This window comes from Cygnus atratus, chromosome 1 (assembly GCF_013377495.2).
Source record: "Cygnus atratus isolate AKBS03 ecotype Queensland, Australia chromosome 1, CAtr_DNAZoo_HiC_assembly, whole genome shotgun sequence".
Taxonomy (NCBI): Eukaryota; Metazoa; Chordata; class Aves; order Anseriformes; family Anatidae; genus Cygnus; species Cygnus atratus.
Window position 1 is genome coordinate 131,447,179 of NC_066362.1, and position 18,693 is coordinate 131,465,871.

An 18,693-nucleotide genomic window follows, 5' to 3' on the forward strand; every position below is an offset into this window, starting at 1 on the left:
AGATATTCAAGGAGAATTGGCACAGCCACAAAAGCTTGCAGATGTCCTATTTTGATATTTTTTATTTTTTATAAGAAGATAAAATCAAGTTGTTGTTGTTTGTTTTTTTTGTCAAAAAAAAAACTTTTTTTTTCCTTACCGATTACTATACATGTTACCTTAGGTATTTAAGAAAATTACCCTAAGCTTATTCTGGGATACATCACAGATAACCTGTAGAGAGATTTTACAGGAAATAATATTTCTGGAATAAAGCAAAATATTGTTTATTTTCTTTGGCCAGAAGGTATGCAGTGATAGAAGAATGATTTTTATGTTTTTGAACAATCTTTCCTGTACATAATCAACACAAGAAAATGTGTCATTAGAGACTACATTTGCTACCTGACCACTAGCTAGGACAGAGGTTCCATAAAAAGGATGCCTTGCATCCACAAAATGAACCCTTTCCCCACGTAAACTAGAACATGCTATCTTATACCTGAGTAATGGCTTAATTTTGCATGAAGTAAACAAATTTATAGCACTTAAGATTATTTCACAAAATGAGCAACGATCAGACTTTTGGTGAAAAGTAAGCTTACATTTTGCAGTTTTCTTTAACAACTAGGCTAGCGAAGTTCTTCAGCTGTAATACATGGACTAAGAGACATTCGCTTCCACTGTCATGCCTGGAAAATAAATTTCTGGTGTTAGTCACCAAGCATCAATACTTACCTTAAGAAATATAGATGAAAGATTCAGAATATTTTAAGAAAGCATAAGCACCTTTTTCAGTTAAATGAAGCTCTAACAGAAATCAGTTTGAATCAAAAGCATTTAAAGATACCACACTCAGAACCATAAAAGATTAGCTACAGTAACAAATTTATCAGAACTACAAGAATTAAACATTATTCAATTCAAAAAGAATATTCCCTACTGTGACTCTTCATGGTGAAGTTTTATAAAACAGATTCCATGTTTTAAATGCTTATACCAGAAGCATATGTGTGTGAGTGACATATCAGTTACACAAAGCTAGTCAGTCTGCATTATTTTCATGGATTAATGAAAATTTAAAAAAAAATCTTATCTTCCGTACCAGTATGGATTTTCAAATAGAACTATCACACCTGGTTCAAATTTGAAAACTGCCATCAGCCTTGGGAATTATTTTTTCCCAGGAGTAAAGAGGATTTTGGAGGGCTGTCTAAGACAGGAAAACCTGTCTTGCACTGCTATAATCTGCTCTTCCATGCAGTACTCCCACTACTAACAATAGCTTGTCCTAAGCACAGGATTTCAAAGCTGTACTTGGGAGCTTTATTTTTATCTCTCTTCACCTTCTCTTCTTCCTGATCCTCCTTTATCTGGCATAAAATGTCAGATCTCACACACTGAGACATATCCCTACATCCATACTCACAATGAAAATGCTACTGGAAGAAGTAACAGAAATCCTTTCACCAACCAGCATTGAAAGGACACCAAATGAACAGTAGTTGAGACACGTCCCCAGCAGGAAGAGGCATGTTGACTATCCTGTACATCCACTAAACTTTGGCTTTCAGTTCAAAAACTTCTTAAAGCTATCCACAGTGGTCCAGTTTATTAAGAAGTTTAAAAGCAGAATGAAGAAAACTAGTGAGCAATGGCTGTTGAATTGACACGGATAAAGTAGAATAGCACTACTTACAGAAATCCAACATGTATTTGTGGTTCTTCGTTACTGGCAATATCACCATAAACAGGCTCTTCCATATCTTCATTCCTGCACAAACAGAAAGTACTGTAAACTACACGATGACCTATGCTGTTAGAACATAATGAATTCAACGTTTATTTTGTGATCTGTGGATATAAGCAACTGTTTGGTACAGGAGGGATTGAGATACCTATTTAAAAACACACAGAACAGAAGCAGCAATTCCTAATTTAAAAAATTAAGCTTTTAGAGTAACTCTTTCAAAATGCTTAGGTTAGTTTCTCTCTACAATCATCAACACCATATCTTCTTCCCAGTTACTGCTTAATGTGTTAGAGCAATTGTATAAAATAATATCTCTTTACCCTCCTTCAATCACTTGTCCAACCTACACGTTTAGATTTTCAGCAATTCATATATTTTTTCCTTTCATCATAGGAAGATTTACACTTTTAATCATATGCTTCCCAGAACTCTATGTCCTACTCAGTACATTTTTATTTCGTTATAGATGGTTGAAATAAAAATTTACAACTAAGAAACGAGGAAACTCTCAAGGGAGAAGTATTGGGTACTAAAACATTAGAGACAATGAGTGAAAGGGACTTAGCAACTGTGAGGATGACAGTGGAACTGCATGTAAAAAGCTTCTTTTGTGTAGTATGTGCAATCTAATATTCTTATGATACTTAGAATCACCTATTTTGAAAGCATATTCAGAAATTTACAGTCAATTCTTTCAGACCGTGTGGCAGAACAGGAATATTTCCAGCTTACTAAGCATTTATACACCTGACCTTTTGCTTAAAGCTTCAAACACGCCACTGTCACTAGCCAGTGAATGATCTGAGAGACATGCTGAAACTCGCCTGGCTCTCCTCTCCGATCTTCGACCACTGTCTCCTCGCAGAGTTACAGCTATCATGGAGAAAAAGAAGAGACAAAATCAGCTCAAAGTAATCTCTTAACAACTAAATAAGAAACATTTATCATATGAAAACGAGTGCCAAAACAGTTGGCACAAATGCAGTGCATTGCTTTGTCACCTGACTTTAAATCAAAAAACTAGAATACAATGGACCAGAGATTTTCTGCGGAAGAATTAAGGAAGGAAGTTTGTGGCTAATTTCTCTATGACATAAACCAATCTCGTTGTTATTACAGTGCTCTTCTAGTGGAATAATCTCTCCTGTGAAGAACATTTATGTTAATTCAGCATATGTACACATGGGATCCTAAACTTCTAAGATTTACCTACTGACTATACAATAGTTTGAAAATAAACAGAGACTAATTCTTTTAAGAAGTTATCAGATAACAAAGTAAGGTTTTGTTGTCATTTGTTTCCTAATATGAAGTTTCAAAGCATACTGTTTATACCATCTCATAATAGCAGCTTTTATCTACAGCCTGAGAGGCACTATCAAAAAGAACCAGCACTTTCCATCTCACTGACTGCTGTTTTTTCAAATTCTTTAATATTTTTGAATAACTTTGGCAGGGGGCAGGAGGAAGGAATAGTCAACCCCCTTTTACACCTTTCCCCTGAACCACCAGCAATACCGTTAACAGGGCTTCAATCACTTTCATGTGCTAAGTGACATTACACATCAGGTTTTGCAAATGCAAGTAGGTATAGAAGGTACAAATCCTTCAAGGTATGCGCATAAGTGACGATGCTCAAGAACTGCACAGGTAAGATTTCAACACCTCGATGAAAGGTTGTAACTTGAGTTTAATTCTTTCACATCCTAGAGAGAACCATTAAATGGACTTAGGGAAGTGCAGTGTCTTTTACCACCTTTTCACCCCCTTTTGCTTAGGCTTAATGTTTGTCCTCCAAGCAGAAAAAAAAACGACAAAGAGGAGACACTTCAGAAGTGGGGAACGCACCACATTTACTTCTACCCATGCTCATGATCTTAAACAGATATCCTGGAAGTACTTGAAGTTTTATCAGACTGCATTTGGAGTGACAGCAGTGCAGTGCACATCACACTAGAAGCAAGCATATGCTGATGTTTCCAGCTTACTCCCACTAGGGACAAGATGTGTCTTACTCTCAGTAACAATTTAAGTACCTCTTACATATTATCTTAAGGCATTTTAAGCATCAAAACTCTGCGACCTGACCAGCAAGTTTCCTTCAGCACAGTGCCAGCAAGCAGCCTGAGCCCCACCTGCAGGGACCAGCTGAGGGATGGACAGTGAGCCCTCACTGTGCATGGGACGTGCCTCACCTCCCAAGTGAGCCCCAGGCAGACAGCATGTCAGGCCTTGAAGCTTGATAAAAATCCCTCATGTCAACACATCTGTGCTGCTGCTGTCAATAGAAGTGTCTGGCTGTAACCTCCAGCGGGACTGCCAGACAGGATGCTCCGAGTCCGGCAGTCCTGCATCAGCCTGAAATAGGATCCTTTTATCGGGCCACCAACAGCACAAAGCCCCAGAAGATGTTCAACAAAATCACAGGGCCCTGTTTGAAGCTGAGACTCCTGGATGTCTACAGAGCCAGTTCTCTGTGCTTTTGGATCAGTACACAGCCCTACAGACCTCTCCTCCAAATTCAGTAATGAATTTAGCCATCTTCAGCTATGCAGGACAGCTATCTGCTGACTAGAACATCCCAACCTGCATTTGTTTCTGTACCTGGAGAAAGAGCTATCCTTCCCCCCGCCCTCCCATAATCCCATCTTTATTGTCTAGCATGTGCCATTGTGCCATATAATTCTTGTCATCCTCCCCACAAATGAGAGCCAAGTTGCAACTAACTCACAGAAGACCAGAAGACTGCATTTGAACCATACTCTCCTCCACATCATTTGTGCAAAGTGGTGGCTTCAATTTTTTTTTTTGAAATAACTTTTCATTTGGTGAGCCAACCTCCATGACTGCTGTTACTGGCAGTTAAGCAGAATGAAAACTAGTGCTCTGTAAGGACAGTTATGAGTATGGAAGAGTTTCCCCAATAACTTTGCATCACTGGAGAAAGGCTGAAAAAAATGTATAATTTTTATACGCAAGTCCGTCTACATTTTTGGTCCTAATTGCACCAAATTACACTAGGATGACTTCTTTTCATAAATAAGCCTTTGGCTCACCCTGCTATCTGAACACTTCGCACAGATGTAGGAGATGAAAGAGGAGGTTGTAATATGAGTGGACCTCACGGGCTCTCTCCTTTGGAGGTTGACGTTCCCAATTTGTCCGGAAGGAAAAACTGTTCTGACGCACCAACACAATGTCATGAAAAACTGACATGTTACAACACTGTTGGAACATGACAATGATTTGCCCACTGCCTGCAGGCCAGGGAAGCATCTGATAACATCTGGACCATCCCACAGAGCTCAGGAGAGATGCAAATGTCAGAACATGGCTTGACTAGAAGGAGGAATCAGCAAGAAGAATTTGTCAAGAAGGAGAAGCAGCATCAGACTTCAGTTTAAACAGAACAAGGTTTACCACAATTAGGGACCTTCTAATGCAGGAAGCTGAAGAATTGCTTAAAAATAAAGTTTCTAAAATAGACAATTACCTTTCAAATCAGTGAACAAAACATATGGATTTGAATTTCCATAACTACTGGGTGCCAAAGCTTGACAAACATAAAACAGGCCTGATGAAAAGAATTTTCTCAGCTGTCGTGAGTTCAAAAAGTGAACTTCAAAGGAATTTTTGGTGTCCAGTATTTCATTAGCTAAAAAACACATGAATAAATCTCAAGCATGTTTCACAGGCGTAGGAGACTACAAATACTGCATGTCAGCTCAAAATGCACTAATACAAGAGTCAAACACTCTCATAAAAACTAAATCAGAGCCACAAACAGGCCTTACCTACCATGATGCGGTCAGGCATTACAATGATGTAATAAGGCTGAAGCTTGCAGAAAACTTTTTCCACGGATTTAACTGCAGCCATGAATATATTGTTTAGTTGACATAGCAAAAAATTAATTATGCCATAATGATTAAACAGATATAGCATTGTATCAAACAAAACCAAATGTAGCAACATCTCCTTTTTCCTTCACGTGCAACTCAGAAAAAAACACTTCACACACAAAAACACACAGGGAATTACGAGCAAAACCAGTACAATAAGTAATTTCAGGTTCACTTACAGTGCATTTTTCTGTTGTGCCGCATGAGAAACAAGACAAAATGAAAAGCACACAGTGATAAATCATGTTTTAGATCTACGACAATATTTTGCAAACGAGATTATTTAGGCATTAAAGGAAACTTAGCATTCAAAAGATTATTTTAGGACAGAGAAGAAGATATAGAGACTGTAGAGTCCAATGTTATCTTAACATGTTTCCTCCCACTTCCAGCTTTACAAGTACAATGGATGTAACCTCTCAGGCATCTTCCCTCCATTCACACATCCTAACAAAATTTATAACATGTTCCCAAAAGAGATACAAAACAAGAAAACAGCAGATCAGCAAGTGAATATCAGAAATACAGTTCCTGGACAACTCTTGAACATGCTCCAGTACTACTTCGGTGCAGGGTATATGCAATGTACTGATTATTAACCCTCAGGACACTCAGAAATTGCAAAATTACCTTATATTTTATTTGATAGAGGAACTGGTGAAAAATTTGCTTGAGTTGACACTTACTGTTTTTCCAGTGTTGCATTATGCTACCAGACCATAGGGTGGCAGCAGCAAAGCATACAGAATAGTAATTTAGTGAAAATCAAAACCCCCCAAAATACCTGGGGGTTCCCAAAGTGTCGTATGAGTTTGATGCTTCATCAAATTTTTCAACAGTAGAAAACCAAAGTAACTTTGAAACTTTCAACTGGTACTTGCAAACAATTACTTTACAACTGCAAGCCCACCAACTAGGGAATGCCAAGCTCAAAGTAGTCATAGTTCCTGCCAAAAAACAGAACAACTGAATGGATTTTTCCTAAGCAATTGTTTTAAAAAACAAATATTTTAAAAAGAAAACCTCCAAAAAGACTGACTGGCTACCTTTTAATCACACACTCAAAAAGCAACAGAAAGCACTCTACGTCATACGCAAAGAAAAGTTGTAAACCCTGAACTAGGAGCTGAACCTGGACACCGCAGTAGTGACAAGAGGTATCACGTGCATGTTTATAAAAACCTGAAATGCATAGAAACATTACAGAGGAGAGAGAAAAGGAAAACAGAAAGAGGACCTTGACCCTTATCCTACTGCTCCCAAGGCCCACAGACCAAGCCTTCACTTCTAGGAAACACATATGAGCTATAAATGGACTACTAACATAGTTTTCACTTACCACAATGGGTGAAGACATGTTGTGGTCTGATCTGAGGTTTAAAGAAAGCCTCAGGAAGCCTCTCCATGGCACTAATTTAAGCACAAACTTACATGCTGGTCTCTGGAATTCTGTTTATTTTGGTCAGAATACTGCAATATGGGACCGAGACATGTTTATGTCTACTAAATGTGAATTCTGCAGCAGTATCTTCTGGCAGTGTTAGTTGTGTTAAGGAAAATAGCTAAATCTACACTTGAATGCTGCGTGAACAATACAGGCTTGCTAGCACAGCAGTGACATTTTTTGTTTTAATAATAGCTGAAACCTTTTCCTTATGTACTGTCAATGTTCCTTTTCATTATCTCTTGACAAACAAGATGTAGTAGGACAATATATTCTCTGCTTATATTTCATATTAACCCTGATGCTCCAATCCCTGAGTGTAGTATTATGTGCATTTGCTAACACAAAATTATGGATACAGACATGGGATGTGAATTACAACCTTCAATATTAAAATACTCTCTAAAAGCCCTTCTCTACTGTAATGGTTTTATTAGAAATGCAAGTATGCCAACATAAAAGAAATATTATAAGGAAAGAATATTCCTTTTCATTTTACATCAGTTCTTCAACTGATTGATTAAAACAGGAAATGAAATTTATTCTTTTTTTTTTTTTTTAAGGTTTGTTTCCTTTTTTGATCTCTCATATTCAAGAGTCTAACATACTCTCATCTACAGAGTCTCAGAAGCTTCCACCACCGCAAGCTGAAGCAAATCCATCAACTTCACATTGAATCACAAAAAGAAAACTAACAGTATGTGCTGTGGTTAACTGAGGCAGCTCCTCTGTAATCACTGAGCACAGGTTCAGAGATGGTAAGAACAACAAAAAAAAAATCACTCAAGTGGATGCTCAGCTCCTCACATACCCCCAGCAAAAAATGCTTCTCAGTTGCTGAGGCACTGAGCTCATGAGCATAGCCCATCATGAACTCAACACTGCCGTGCCACTGTAGTTTCTGCTCCATCACACAACTCACTGACATGTGAATCTGGTATCAAGCTGGGTGTGAATTCAGCACAGAGCCAGCCAGCCTTTGAGCATTATCACAGCTGCATCACCTTCTGCCCACCCCAGCACATTTTTATTTTTTCTAATAAAACCACTCTCAACTGGGTTTGTATTGATTGAAATTAACAGAATAATGGTAACATGATTAGAAATGGGGCTTCACATGTAATTAAACCATGTGTGGTTTTACTCCTTCCTGACCAACACCAAAACACATATCCCCTTGATGTGCTATACTCCAAAAGAAAGTCCATTTTCCATTGCCTTTCTTCCACCCAATTCACTACTGTTCTGAAATCTATTTGCAAAGATTTCTCTACTCTTTCACCTCTGCCCTATATCAAACAAATTTTTTGTTGTTTTTGTTTCGTTTTAGGGGGCATGGAAGGAAGTTCACTTCTTCCTTTTTAAACATCTAACATCCACCATCAAATTTTTAACTGATGGAAATAAAACCAAACTGAGAAACAATCTCTACTGTGCCAGTACTAATAGATTTGTGTGCTATTTTCTGTGACAACGTGACAAAAGAATCACGTCCAGAAACTCACCTCCGCTAGGCTGCACAGCAGTCAGCTGTGGGCCCATTTCTCGCACCCCTTCGCTGTCCACAGTGTAAGCAGACATCTGAGATGAACTTGTTCCTTGCGTATCGTCATCACCCAGCGCTGTGGACTGAGCCCTGAGCATTTCCAGGGCTCCTATGCCTGCCATCTCCTCAAAACCTTCTGACATCTGAGCCAGAGGAGAATCTCGAGAAGCGGAGAGAAATGGGGTGTCCAGAGGCGAGCTCGGAGGGGACAACGATGACAAGGAGGACCGTGAGGACAGGGATGCCAGGGACTGCGGGGTATCCAGAGACCTCCGCTGCTTATTGAAATTCGAGTGTCCAATGGGATCAGCATACGGCACGTCCTTCGTTAGAGACTCAAAGGGAATGATGTCGAAGCGCAAATGCTGCCCGTAGTCTGTAACGCTGTCTGACTTGTCGTACTGCGGGAGGCCGTAGATGTCCGTGAAGCTGACCGAGCTGAGGGAACCTCTGCTGGAGGCCAGGGAACCTCGGCTGGAGGCCAGGGAACCCCTGCTGCTGCCAGAGGACATTGTGAGGGTGCTGGCTGACAGACTATGGCAGGCAAAAGGAAAAGGAAACAAAAAAAAGGTCCATTCAAATACAGTCAGAAACACCAGCGTGGACATAAAACATCAACCCAGTTAACATAAGCAGTTTTACATGCATTCAGCACATGACCCTGGGAGATAATTTGGCAGTTTAGGGTCTAACTCATGTTTCTTGCCCTAGTCTCAAGCAGATGTGACTGGAACAGTACAAGCGACAACCAAATCAGGGCCACGTGCCTGAAGACAAAGAGAGCACCTGGACAGGTCTACTCCTTCCTCTGACTTGCAACCAGACATAATTTGGCAGAAAAGAGGACAGAGGAGGGTTTGGATCAGTGGACCCAATATAAAGCCAGGAATAGTAGACTACCATGATCCAGCCTGAATTGGTGTTAATGATGGATCATAGACGTATCAGGGAGAAGGAGCAAGAAGGGGTTTGGAAAGACAGCACTAACAAAACAAAAAAAAGTGCCATACAAGTCGCATCCTTACAGTTTTTTGGAGCACAAAATAAAAACAACTTTAGTATGAATCCCATTTCAGTTCCTTCTACCATTCTCAGATGGCTAGGGAGAAGACAGCGTAAGTGATGGACAGAGATGAAGCGAGGCACAGCAGGAACTGAGCTTTTGATGTCAGCATGGTGTTGAGCTGAGGAATCCCCGAGAGCTGCACCAAAAAAGGCAGCTGCGGGTGTGAATATGCAAAACATTCTGGGCTTCTATGTGGGTCTTAGCACGTTCTCATATTTAAATGGCAAAATTCTGTCATCTCACCAGGGATCAAAACCCCTTCCTTTAGAAAAGGTATCAGGATACTAAACCTCACAGAACTTAAAAGAATGTTATCTACATATAAAGTAAAACTATAACAATTTTACAATGTTCTTCAACTAGGTATCTCCTTTTTGTAAAATAAGTGAACCTATAAAATAAAATACCCAAATATATGGAAAAATCTAGCTCAAACAGCCATCACTAGTACTATTTACAAAACTCCATCTAAATCTTCACATTCCACAGATCAAACAATATACTTAGTAAAATTCAATTTACTTGGCACACATCCACCAAAAGTATTAAAAGGTAAACTTATATTACTAACATTCTTCTCTGCTGCAGTTAAACTTCAAAACCTGTGCTTTTTACACAACTTACCTTTTTAACTGGGAGTGTAAATATGAGGTTAAACGTGTAGCTTCTTCTAGTTGCATAAGCAAACAATTTCTCTTTTCCTGTAACAGTATCCTATAATTAAACAGATACATATTAGTATTTTTCTTTATTACAGCAGTACTCAAGAAGTGCTAGGAGCTTTCCAAGTACAGAAAAATGCCATTGCATTTAGAATGTTTAGAATACAAAAAGAAATTTCACTGGTTAATGAAAAGTTTTAATTTACACAGCTCATATGCAGCAATGGAAATTCCAGCAAGAACACAGGAACTGAGACTAGCAGAATTCCCAGACAAGAAAAGTAATTGAGGCACAGTGTAAGAGTCACGATTTCGAAAATACACAACGGCAATTGTCAAAGTCATAAAAAGTCCTAGGTAAAAGCATTAAACTTGATGAGATTTTTCTTCCCTCGTATCAGTGTGATTGTGCCAGTGAAATACAGAAAGCTACTATGACTAGTTGCCTTGGCAGGAAAAAAAAATCCGAATAGCCCTATTATCCAAGCTAATTAATGTCAAATTTCAAAGATAAAAAGAAAAATTTTGGAGAATATTTGTTAAGCAGTTACCATAAGAGTAAGCTTTAAGGTCTAATTCTATTTGATTCACATATGTTTATATATCATTGTATTTAGGAGACAATGTAGCATTTTGAATACTAAGCTATGGCAGAAATCTCTCACTGAGACTTTTTTGAACATTTTAATAACAAGCAGCTGAACTACTCAGCACCACCGCCCCAACACAAAAGGGAACATATCTATAATGCTGTCAGTCTCAAATGCCTGTAAGATATCTTAAATGCTCTACTTTGAGATTATTAAAACTTTGAAGAATACATTCTTCTGATAATATACTTACACTTTTCCTGAATCTAGAATTACAGGCATTCCTGGTGCTTTATTCTTCCAAGCCCAATCACTAAATTTCAACATAAAATCAGGGTAGTAATCTGTTTCGTGTTATATATTTGAACATTTGGAGCAGGGAAGTTATTTCTCCAGCTCTGTGTTCACAAGATGGTTAGAAATAGGGATTCTGATAGACAGTCTGGAGAAAGCTCATCAAACTTATTTAAGATCTGTGCATCAGACCTTCCCCTACTGCAGGCAGCTGCTAGAATTCAACATGTTAATGGTCAGGATAGAAAAATATAAATAAAAAGGGAGCCCTTTCGGATAAAACAAACTGGCAACATTAGTTTCAATAAACCGTGGATGGTTAAGATATGAAAAAATACGTCTTTGTTAACAGTGAAAACATAAATCTCTCAATTTCCTTGGCCTCCAACTCCGTTAATTCACATGTTGGCAAGGGACTGCAGCGCGGTGCTCCAGCAACCCCCACCGCCCTCTGGGGAGGTTCCCCTCATTGCAACCACACAGCAGAAGCTGCACACCAAAGTGTGTGCGACATCGAAGATGTTCTCCTTTTTTTTTGTGCCTCACAGACCAGGTTAACCAAGCGGTGCAAGGAAAGCTGCAGCTTTGTAAACTCGGGTGATAAAGGCACTGCATGCAGGGACCTTTGAAGCAGGAACTAACAGAAAAAGACAAAGGGATGCAAGTAACTCCACTGATTCAAATGCTTGCAGGGGAAATATGGGGTATTCACACCATCTGCTTCAAAAAATAAATGCAGGAACCTTCCCTCCACAGGCAGCAACGCTGTGAGGTGAGCACCTGCACTGAAGGTGAGGGAGCTAAGGCTGCCTGAAAGCAAACCAACAAAGACCTCTGTCAAAGATTTCGATCAGCCCCTGTAACACAGTGCATTTAAAACTCAGTAACAGAACAAAATCGGTCGTCGTTTAAACAGGAAACTTCTTTGTATTTTGTGAATAGGAGAAAGTAGAAATAGAAAAGCAGATCTGGGAACGCTTTTGGTTTTTCCTCAGCCTAAACTAAACAAATAAATTAGGTTTACTAATAGTTAAGCTTTTCTCCAATTTGTTATACAAAAATAGAGTGCCCTTAAACATTATTCTAACTTCTACTCAATTTTTTGCTAGCATTTGAAATATCAAGTATCACACTGGAATGCTGGTTTCCACAGCATGAACTACATGGAAAAAAAGCTTGGCCTCCTTGCCAACATAGTATGCACTACCTAACATGAGAGCCCAAAAACAACAAATAAAACTTACTACACTGCAGTGCAAAGTGAACTCCCTTCTCTGTCAGTTTAAGCTGGAAAGCCCGGGTAACAATATTGCAAAAATTGCAAAATACACAACATTGAACTATACGTTGGCTGTGAATTCTCTGTTTTTATTACCTGAATTTACCGTCTAAAGTAAGCCTTTTCAAAGGAACCAAAGTTCCCAAAGTTTGTACATGGAAGGCACTTCCAAATCTTTTAAAAAGTTTCTTAATTGTGTAAATATTAACCTTTATATGGATCACATTAATGCTGGTTCACATAGTTTTCCCTCATGTGTCAAACCTGGCTATTTACCATTAATTCATGCCTCAGTCTGTTTCAGAATGAGAAAGAATAGCAAGAAGAAAAGATATTTTTTCATGCATCAAATAGTTCAGTGGACAAAAGCACTGTCCTGCCATAAAATCAATCAAATCAATCAATCAATAAATAAAATAATGAAAATAAGTTAAAAAGGTCACAAATCACTTTTCTATAAATTTTAAAGCTGACATTTCTAGATTATCATCTTCGTATCATTTATGTAAAAGAAGTTTGGGAAACAAGAGCTAGCACTTTCACGTTTTCACTAGAAGTAGTCTATTGTAAAAAGAACATATTAAGAATTTTTGTCCATTTCCCTGGCTAGAAGAAAAACTAATTTTGAAATAAACACAGTGTTTCTGCTACAGTGTTTCTATTCATTTGTTTGTTCTTACACATAATTTGACATTTAAATCATATTTTCAAGAATGACTCAGTTTACTGGATTGCCAGAATTGGGGTGTGCTCACACTGCAGAGCATGTAAAGTAAAAAGAAAAATTACATGCAAAAGGTGGCATAAAAGTTAATCCTTTAACTTTCCTGTTCCAAGGCAGAAAGCAAATATATGGAAGGATCTTTGTTCTGCTACTTTTTGAAATGACTATCCCTCCACTGCAAAATAACAGAAAAATCCTTCACTACCCACGTGCTGTTATTCAACTCTCTTATCAGACAACATTACTCAGACACATCACGCATCTGAGGTGACTATTCTGATCTCTTCTTTCGCACATTTTAGATGAATGAAAGGAATGTCAGGAGCAAGCAATTCCTTTACTGAACGCAAATTAGTAACTTTGTTTATTAAACACAGTGAAATTCCCTGCTCTTCCTTTTGAAGCTACACCTATAGTAGTACAGTACAGAAGCTAAGAATATGATTCAAGTTCCCAAACCTTTCAGTGGCTCCATGAGCAGAGGTTGCTCGAGCCCGTTGAATTTCATCCTCCAAACGTCTTTTTTCTTCCTCCAAACGTGCAATGTCTTCTGGGGATCGTCTCTGCTGACTGATGAGCTGCAGCTCCTGAAGAAGAGCCTCCTTCTCTTTGATGAGCTGAAGACGGTCCCTGTCAGCTTCAGCCATCCCTGGCCATGATTCATTATCTAGCAAGGCCAGTTGCTGCTGTATATTTGAAACTCTTTAAAAGAGAATAAATATATTTCAAAATGCAGAAGAGACAAAGGTGAAAACAAGTAAGAGGAAAAACATCATAAGGTAACATCAGTGAACATCATAAGGTAACATCAGTGAACATCAGTGACTTTCATTTAAACTTTGAAACAAAAAAAATAGGGGTCTTTGGGAGGCTTTATTTGTCTCTGGGTTTGACGTGTTTTTTGGTTTGTTTATTTTATACACAAAGAATGGCAAATATTCATAAATGTGTAGCTGTGTGAGAACTACACTGCATTTATCACGTGGACAGTATTTGTCTTCACAGCTTGCTCATTTTATAGAAGAACAATTGATATTTTAGAGCTCCTGAGTTTGCTGCCTGGACAAGATGATGAAGCTGAACATCCTTTTATTCCTCATTCTTCCACTATCAGATCTTAATCAGGGATTTGAAAAATGCACTGAGAGGTTGAAGAAAATGAAGGGGAAATATTTGTCTTTGAAGAATTCTGTATTATTGTGTCTCATTTCAACAGAGGAGAGTGTCCCAACTGACAACAAAGGTTTAAGAATATATAAACTGGCAAGTAAAATAAAAACAGGTCTGAAAAAAAAGATTTACAAAATACATGTGGCTTCATATGAATCCATCATCAAATCAAGTAGTTAAATATGCTAACTTTTTTTTTATGTAGTTGTACTAGGATATATAGCCAAAAGGAGCTTCTATATCTCAATACACTGAACCATTACATTCTTACAACTATTGGTGTTCCGTGATTCCACAATTGACATTGTGAGAAACCATTCTGCTAAAAAGAAATTTTGAACTTTAAATAAACACTGCACAAACCCCTAAAGCTAGAAATTTCACAAATGTTTCTTTTGGCAAAATCAAGAGTTGTATTAGCATAACAGGGAGAACACTCTGTTACTGTTTGGTTTTTATGCTTGTCTTACAATGATCAATTTAGGCACTTTAGAAGCTTACAGTTAAAATGAAAAGTAAATAAGAGAAAAGCTAGCTTTCTGAATTCTGAACATTTGTATGAAACTAAACTGTACCAAAGTTATGCAACTGTACACCTTAGTTACATCTTCACTTTGCAATGGCAGTGTTCAAAGCTCAGTGCACAATAAAAGATTACTACCCTTAAAAAAAAAAAAAAAAAGTGTTTAAAACCAACCATACAAGTGGGATATGCTCCCATTCTTTGATAAGTTTTTTAAGTAATCATTTTTTCAAAATATCTGATAAAAAAAGAAAATAATAAAGCAAGGTGAAAAGCAAACAAACAAACAGAAGATCCACAGTATGGTAACATCTTCCCAAAGGTAAAAGAAAAGGAACAGACATGACAAAGGTATGTTTTTCCCATCTAAACCCCAAACCTCCAGCAATGTTTTTTTCGTACCGACATCTGGAAAGTATTTGGCCATCTTATTATCACAGGAAGTGAAATAAAGTATCAATATAATTCATTTTGCAATGACTGCATTAATTACAGTTTTCATGTTCATATACGAACAGGGATTTTACTGTGAATTTTGTCCAATAGCTTTCTTTCCCCTTAGTTTTCATTTACAGCAAGTAAAGAATTTGGGTATTGAATTTGGGTATTGTGTTACATTATAGTCTAAAGTGTAATACTTTATCAAGCCCTTCAATACCATTTCCTCCTCCTTGCATTAATAACCAACTTCCTGCGAATGGCTAGTGAAAGCACCATTGTGAATCAATACATATAGTTTACATATTTCATGCCTCAGCTATTGTGCATGAATTCCAGATGCAGTTTCCTGAAGAACACCTCATCCCCTCCATGGGACGTCAGGGCCATCCTCCCTCCCTCTTCTCCTCCACCCAGGCCGCAAAAGATTCAGTAAACACTTCTGAACATGTATACAGCTTAATTTTAAAGTGTTTGGTGCCAAACAAAACAAACAGAAACCCAAGGTCTGTTCAACAGAATTATAAAATTCAGGCACGTTTGGGTTATCATAGCTTAGTTAGCGTGAATCAGCTGAACCTTGGCAATGTATTTTAGTGACCGTGTTCACAAGCTCTTACACGGCTCATGGATGAAAGAAGATCAGATGTGTCTGGTGAAGTCTCTGGGTTCAGTTTGGTGAGACAGCTGAAGGAATGACCCTCTCCCAGTTGTCCTGCTAGGCATTTTTCTAATGCAGGGGGAGCTGGATAAAGCACTAGCCACTTAAGCAAATAAATGCTAATGCAGGCATCGAGGAAGAACAAAAACACCAGCAGGGAAGATGGGAAGGTAGCAAAAGGAAGGAGGTGATCTGCCCTTGCAATGCCATTTAACCACTGAATCAGCCTGGCTGAGCAGTGCACCACCCTCAATACAGGAGGTTTTAATTTAGACTCTTGTGCTTGCTAAGAGCGCATTACTCCCCTTGTGCATGACATTCCAGTTCAAAGTTTGCCTTTTTTTTCCCCCAATTTCTGTTATGATGACATTTTGAAAGTAGAAAGTCGTGGTACAGTAACTTAATTATACTGTTATTAAAGGAAAAAGTACTGCTATGGACTAAACTTGTGTCACTGAAGAGTTCCAAAATCTGATTAGGTATTTGTTTTGGTTCTTTTGACACTCTCAGCATTTCTGCTAGCTCTTCTTGTCTCTATTTTTTCCCCTTTAAGCAAAGGGGAAGCGCTTGCAACACTACAGAATGCAGGAATCTGCTGGGAGGGGAGCTTCAGCACCAGTAAGCCAGTTTTCTGCAACCTGTATTTCCTGCACTTGCTGCAAGCAAACTGAAGTTCTCGGAACCGCCAGTGAAAAACTTTTTTAAAATTTGTCTCCGTGGCTAGAAAACATCCCCAAAGCTTTTACAGTCTCCCTCACCTAAACCTCAGAAAAATATCTGAGGAGATGAGGCATGTTGAATTCTGCTAAAAGCTTAATGAGACAAATCCCTCCAAGCATGTTCATAATTGCAATATGTGTCTTGCAACACAAGCTTTTCTTCCCAAACATAACAAATGCATACAAGCATAAAAGCAATAAGCACTTTCACTGTGTTCGTCCATGCCAGATTTAATGCCTATACCACACCAGCCATTCTCACTGCTTGTCTTTTACAAAAAGGGGCTCTTTTGCCTTGTTTTAGGCTCAATACATATATTCACCTACCTTAAACACCCACTTAAACAAATCAATGAATTGACAGGGACAGAAAAAAAAAAAAGAAAAAAAAAGAGGGTCCTGTTCAAAGCCTCTGTTTTTCAAAAACATTTTTCCTTCCTACTGTATATTTTTAAGATACTACCTCTCAAGTCAAGTCACTGTACAAGAGTCCTTTTATCTTGGCTTAATGCCAGATATACCAAGGTCCCTACCGATGTACCAATTTAGTGTATTCCTAGAAAAAAAAAAAAACAGTTAATTTTGAACCATCAACATTCCAGGCATTTTGCCCATTCCCATCCTTGCATAACAAGCACTGAGGAGCTTGCATTCCACACTCGAGTAGGTGGTATCAAATGACTGGTTTCCTAGGTAGGCAGCCCGAGTTGCTGCTTATTTCAGGATTTAAAAATTTCTCATGGAAATTAATGTAACAGCTCCTGTTAAGCAGAGAAGCAGGAGGGCACAGATGAGATGACAAAGGTTTAACGTGGTGATCTTAAGTAAACATTGATGTGAAATGACCAACTTGCCCTGAAATGGCCATACTGAAATAGCTAGAACAATGCGTAGTCTGTGATAACACAAACATAGCATGAGGGTGGAAAACAGGACAACCAATAATTTACCACACAACACCCTAACTACACCATGGGGTGGGAGAAGCACACATTTCCAGAACTTAGAGCATATCTGAGTCATTATACTTCTACATAGACTACTCTAGACAATACAGAGCAACACTTTTGTCATTGAAAATAACTGAGATAAACTAAACGATTTCGTTAGCATCTTGAACCTCTTTTTCCAGACTATCTGAACCCTGCACAAATGAAACTATACTGCTGAGCTCAAGAAAATTTCATTTTAGAAGATTTTATTTATTAAAATATAGCATGAGAAGCGAGCTTCAAGTAAAAATCACTTTGTGCAAGATGAAACCGCCTCAGCTGTAGGCATTACATTTAAGACGATGCTTAGACTATTATTCAGATTATGAGCAAGGCAGGTGTCCTGGGGAGAGAAACACTCCAAAAGAATATCAGAGTCCTAATTCATACCCATAAAAGGGATGAACTAAGGGTACCGTACCACCTGGTATTTCGTAACCTACAAGTGTCGGTCTTCCTAGCATAAACACGTTCGCTGAACTTTGCTTGAATTTTCAAAGCCGAAAAAGAACAAGAACAACAAAAAAAACAACACTACTCTATATTAGTTGCCTAGAATTCTGGGTGACGTATCAGACACCTCTACAGCTGAAGCCTTTGTTACCTGTGGAATAGGAACATTGAAAATAAACAAAAACAAAACCCAGTTATGGTTTGGAGGACAACGGTGGCTAAGATTGCACAAATACGCAACCGTAAATCAGCCCAGCTTACTCTTTCGCTTACACAGAACTAGGTCCTGGAACACCAGGAGGCTTAAAGTCAGATCCTAAGCCAGCTCTCTGCCACTTCAGCTAACAGGCAATTTCTACCACATGCAACACCAAGGTGGTTTCAGGACTGAAGACACACAAAGGGTGTAAGAACTGGGTAATTTCTGGTATTTACAGGCCCTCAAGAGAGTGGATTATAACTTGTACTCAAAGAGGGGAAGGCTAGCGAAAGAGGAAG

General features: G+C 38.5%; 1 protein-coding gene across 1 annotated transcript in view; it reads right to left on the reverse strand.

The window, feature by feature from the left end:
- The window catches only part of WWC3 (WWC family member 3), a 104,739-nt gene that overhangs the window by 15,332 nt on the left and 70,714 nt on the right, over positions 1–18,693 (reverse strand). The window contains 6 exon segments of the mRNA XM_035542231.2: positions 585–671; positions 1,679–1,753; positions 2,485–2,605; positions 8,584–9,158; positions 10,315–10,404; positions 13,699–13,941. Coding sequence (XP_035398124.2) covers positions 585–671; positions 1,679–1,753; positions 2,485–2,605; positions 8,584–9,158; positions 10,315–10,404; positions 13,699–13,941 — 1,191 coding nt within the window.